Below are 4,895 nucleotides of genomic sequence, written 5' to 3'. Positions count from 1 at the left end.
AGGAAATGACTGCTGCTAGGACTCAAGTCAGTGGAAAATCTGCATAAACAAGGCATCAATCTCTTCGGCTCTATTGCTCTTAACAAGTGTACAAACAAATGCTTTATACAAAAAAAATCGACATAGTAAAGAGATCTCTCATAGAAGGGAATGTACGAGTAGCAAAGCATTCTGTTTCACATCTAGCACAATCAAGGAATCAACAAAGAGCAAAAACATATGTCCAAGAGTCGCAGACAATGGCGATCTGGTCACACACATGATTAATCTTCCTCTGAACCGGATGAGGGACTGTAGTACGAACAATGGAGACTGAGATCGATCGACGATGTAGAGACAATGCGATAGCCAGGAGTCGCAGACAATGAAGGACATGATGACGATGGCCGCTCTCCATGCGTACACTGCTGCGAGTTCCACTGCCACGTCCTGCAGCTCGCAATCATGCCTCCCTGCGCTCTCTCCTCGTCATTGCATAATTACACCGTCCTAGCTTGTTCCTTGAACGGCCATACGGCGCCCCGAGGACGCCAACTAAGCCAGAGCTGCAAGATGTGCGGGATTTCACCGGGGGCGTGGCGAGCGCGATAGACACAAGAGCCAAGAAACTCGATCGTGGGTTTGATGGTGGTAGAATGAAGATTGACAAGGCGACTGTCATGGTAAATTATCTTGGGTTCTCAAGTAGATAGGCACACATGGAAGTTAGGAAAGGCCACATGATTGATGGAATCAATCTCAGTCATTTTGTACGGAATGTGTGATTAATGCGAGATCATGGAAGGAGCAAAAACTTTGATACTACGGACGATTTTCACGGCGCGGACAAAAACAACAACGTAAGTGGGAAATGAAACCTTACGGTTCTTTTATTATTATTTTTGCGAAAAAACTTTCAATTTATTCATCTTCAATCATGATAGTACAACTATAACATCAGAAATAATAAAAATTACATCCAGATTTGTAGAACACCTAGTGACGACTACAAACACCGAAGGGTAATAGAGAAAATCCGATTGTGCAAGCTATCATGTTGGTCCCTTTTTAGAACACCTATGCAGCCACAGCAAAAAATTGTAGATTGAATTCAGCACATCCTCCTTTTAACTAAACGTTGGATCCTTCCTCGTTTTTATACGACTAAACTCTTACTCTAGTGAAACTGCATGCTCTTATTTCAAATAACTGAAAATGCCATCAATTTTTTGAGGTGATCTTTCGGCGCAGCAAAGCACCCTACTGCTTAGTACTCGTAGCATAAGCTAGCATGCGCTACCTGAAATTCTAAATCGAGGCTCAAAATAATCACCTCGGGATTCTAGTAGATCTTTGTGCCTTGCAGCTAGGCTTCCTTCGAGTCCAATCCTGATGAACATTTTCTTGAATAATCTCTCAAATCCATGTTTTCTTTTCGTCGTCTTCTTTTAGATGGTGTTTCTTTTCTATTGATTTCTCTCATGTGCATTACATTTTGTCATGTGGTTTATAATTACACCCGACCTGTACACACCTGCATAGTTCTTGGCCATTTTGATCTTGGTCAATGTGACAAACTAGAGAGCAGTGAAGGTTCCATAGACAGCAAAAACAAGGCCAAAGAGAAGGAAACCGTAGTCCAGCAGGCGTCGCCACAAGCTCATCGAAGACCCCACAATGCTGAGATGGAAGGTGGTAGGCAGCACAAAAGCGAGCAGAGCACACACCGTGCTCCCGACGAAGGCGATGAAGGCCCCAAATGCAGGCACGTACGAGGCCACCACAGCAAGGATGGTCACCACCATGATGCGGCTTGCGTGCAAGGCTAACCAATTGGGGCCACCAACATTCTGTGAAAACTTCTGAAAGCACTGACTCGATCTGATTCTCGCCTCAACGATCTCATGGATCGGGTGCATCATGACCGGAAATGTGAATGCTAGTGCAATGCATAGGCCAATCTGTAAAATTTAAATCTTCCAACTGTTAGCTTGGTACAACCGTCATTACTTCAGCAAATTCAAATCTGGTCACACCAAATAAGTTGCAAAAAGTGGACTAACCTTAACTGCAGAGGAAGACCAGCTGTTGGGAAGATTAAGTGTTACGATGTCCTTGGTGGCTTCACCATAAGCCAAGTATCCGCACACTCCAAAACACGCATAGACAAACATGATACATACAAGTGCTTGAGAAAGCACCCATTTGAATTTTTTCCGTTCCGCCATCGATGCTTCCAGTGCCAGAGTCATGCTGAACCCTTCAAAGCAGAAAAGTGCAACCCCAAAAGAGAAGGGTATCGCCCAAAGCCCATTAAAAGCACTTCTATCTGCAAATGGATGGTCGAAAAGCCGTATGTCCTCTTTGATAACTATGGCCATCGCTAGGACATTGCATGCATCTGCAAATATGCTGAAAGGTGAAAGGGAGGACAGCGAGCGAACGAAGGAGAGTGCAATTTGCATAGGCAGGAGGACGGCAAAGATGAAGCCGTCTGGTGACATGAACTGGGTAAGCATGGAGTGGAGATTCTGAGCAATGAATATCAGGTAAGCAACAGAACCGCCGGCTTGAGAAAGGAAGATGAGGATTTCTGTCGAGCACCGACCGATTGTCCCAAAACACTTCTGACCCAAATCCCCGTATGTGTAGAGAACATCACATGGCTCTTCTGTTTCTTCCTCTTCCAGTTTATCTCTACACTCCACCTTCAGATAGAAAATACACCAATTAAATTACACAGCTGAAAAATGGTAATGTATTCGTCAAAACTAAAGTTGAACAGTTTATAAGAGTAAAAGATTCTTCATAATGCACACACAAAAATTCACCATAAAAGTAGTGCCAATTATTGTGAACTAAGCCAAATAAAGTTCTTAGGCTTAGTCCAACTGAAAGCATTGAGCATGCTCAACAAGCAACAGAAAACGTAGAATACACATGTCTAACCATTTAGGACCTGTTCAGAAAAATAAATAAATAACATTTGGCTCTCGGGGTCACATGACCGCTTAAAAAAACAAAAAAAATGCACTCATCCCAAAAAGTTCAAAAGGAATCTCAAATGTAAATGACTCAATTTGAAGTTCTGAGAAAAACACAACAGATGGGTGAACTGTGGATAAATAACAAAGCAAAGTTTTCTTTCACAATGTGAAAACGCTATTTTAGCCTCTTTAGTTTTTTCTTAAACCCGGTTTGAATTCATCTTTACAAAAACTTGTTACATGACTCACTCTAATATAAAACTTTTTAACTCAGTTTTTGAAATTTTGGAATAAAGAGATCATGCGATCCCAAGAGCCAAAAATCCACTTGTAGGAAAATACCTCATTTATTTTTATTTTTGCACGCATGGCAAATAATCATGCTCATTAACAAAAATTTACACGTTGATATTTCATCTCGTAGATACATGTATGAGTTTTTTTTTGTATATATGCACATTATTGTTCTTTCAGAAACCAACTAAGGGTAAAATCGTCCAAGACATGATACTTTCGGGGGAACAAAATAGCATGCTATGACAAAATAGCGCAATCCTTAAAATCCACTATAGTGACCGTATATCACGTTGTAGCGAACGATTGTCCGCCGATTTCATTTAACGAGACATTGCTTAGAACCCTATAGCACGCTATTTTTTTCATTGGATACTTAAGGGGTTAAGCGAGCTCAATAAAAAAAGGTGAGAGAGGAACAGAGCCACACAAATAATTTGTGGGTAAACTGTATTTTCTGCACCACTAATGGCGATTGAGATCTTATAATCATCATAATACTTGGAAGTTTAAGCACGAACGTCATCCAGTTTATCATGAACAGTTCACCCAATCTGCATATAGACAGAACGCATTGCAGCTCCAAATATATTATTTGGCTTAAACTCAGATAATCAGCGGGAGAGAAACAAAAGAGGAAGATGCAAAGCAAATTTGGGTAGATACTGACGAGGAGGAGCATGCAGTAGAGCGTTGCGCAGCCCGCGGCGGCGACTCCGAGGGTTCCCGCGAGCCAGCCGGCGGCGCGGAAGGCGTAGGGCAGGCCCAGCACCCCCGTGCCGACGATGGACACCACCACGTTTCCCAGCGTCTGCGCCCACGTCGCTCCGCCGCCGCGCCCGGATCCCTCGGCGGCGGCGCCCCCGTCCTCCCGCGCCAGCAGCGCCGCCGCCTTTGCCTCCGCCATCCCCCCCAGCAGCAATCGCGTACGTGTCGAGAGGGCAGAGATAAATTTGGCTTTCGGAGTTGTGTTTGGTGCGCGAGGCCGCGACACGTACGACTCACGAGGTTATATGTGCCGTGGTTTTGTCCTGGGCGCGTGAGTGAGTGAGTGAGTGGGACGTGTAAAGCGCACGAGGGAAGCACACATTTCCCTAGAAAAAAAGAAGCACACATGATTTTCTGTTGTGATTATATGAAGTTTTTTTATGAGATGTGATTACACTCCTTCCGTTCGGAATTACTCGTCGCAGAAATGATTGTATCTAAATATATTTTAATTCTAGATACATCCATTTCTGCGACGCGTAATTTAGAACGGAGGGTACTCAAGTTGAGATGGATGAAGTAGTATCAAAAGCGCACGAGGGAGGCACACGTGGATTTTCTGATTTGGCCTTTAATTTGATTGAGAGGGATATATACACTACTCCCTCTGTCCCAAAATATAAGAACGTTTTTTACACTACGTTCTTATATTTTGAGACAGAAAGAGTAATTTTTAAAGCACACAAGGGATGCACACATGGATTTTCGCATCTGTTTTTTTATAGTATAAAAAGAGCTTCTTCTTATTTCCATTAACAGAAGGAGGCTGCTACGTGTCGGCCGGCAGATCTTTTTAAAAGGTCCACAACCTTGAGAGCCGTCGGATATGAGACAATCTAGTGGCCAGACGTTTTCTTCTACTTTGCA

At 43.2% G+C, this 4,895-nt stretch overlaps 1 protein-coding gene across 1 annotated transcript; it reads right to left on the bottom strand.

The window, feature by feature from the left end:
* Positions 1–1,155: 1,155 nt before the first annotated feature.
* On the bottom strand, positions 1,156–4,231 carry LOC123106944 (amino acid transporter ANT1). Its single transcript, XM_044528972.1, has 3 exons — positions 3,931–4,231; positions 2,043–2,687; positions 1,156–1,940 (listed from the first exon to the last, which is right to left on the bottom strand). The coding sequence occupies exons 1-3, from the start codon at positions 4,165–4,167 to the stop codon at positions 1,557–1,559; spliced, it is 1,266 nt and encodes a 421-aa protein (XP_044384907.1). The 5' UTR covers positions 4,168–4,231; the 3' UTR covers positions 1,156–1,556.
* Positions 4,232–4,895: the final 664 nt, after the last annotated feature.

Source organism: Triticum aestivum, chromosome 5A (assembly GCF_018294505.1).
Source record: "Triticum aestivum cultivar Chinese Spring chromosome 5A, IWGSC CS RefSeq v2.1, whole genome shotgun sequence".
Classification (NCBI taxonomy): Eukaryota; Viridiplantae; Streptophyta; class Magnoliopsida; order Poales; family Poaceae; genus Triticum; species Triticum aestivum.
This window is presented reverse-complemented; position numbering and strand designations above follow the sequence as displayed.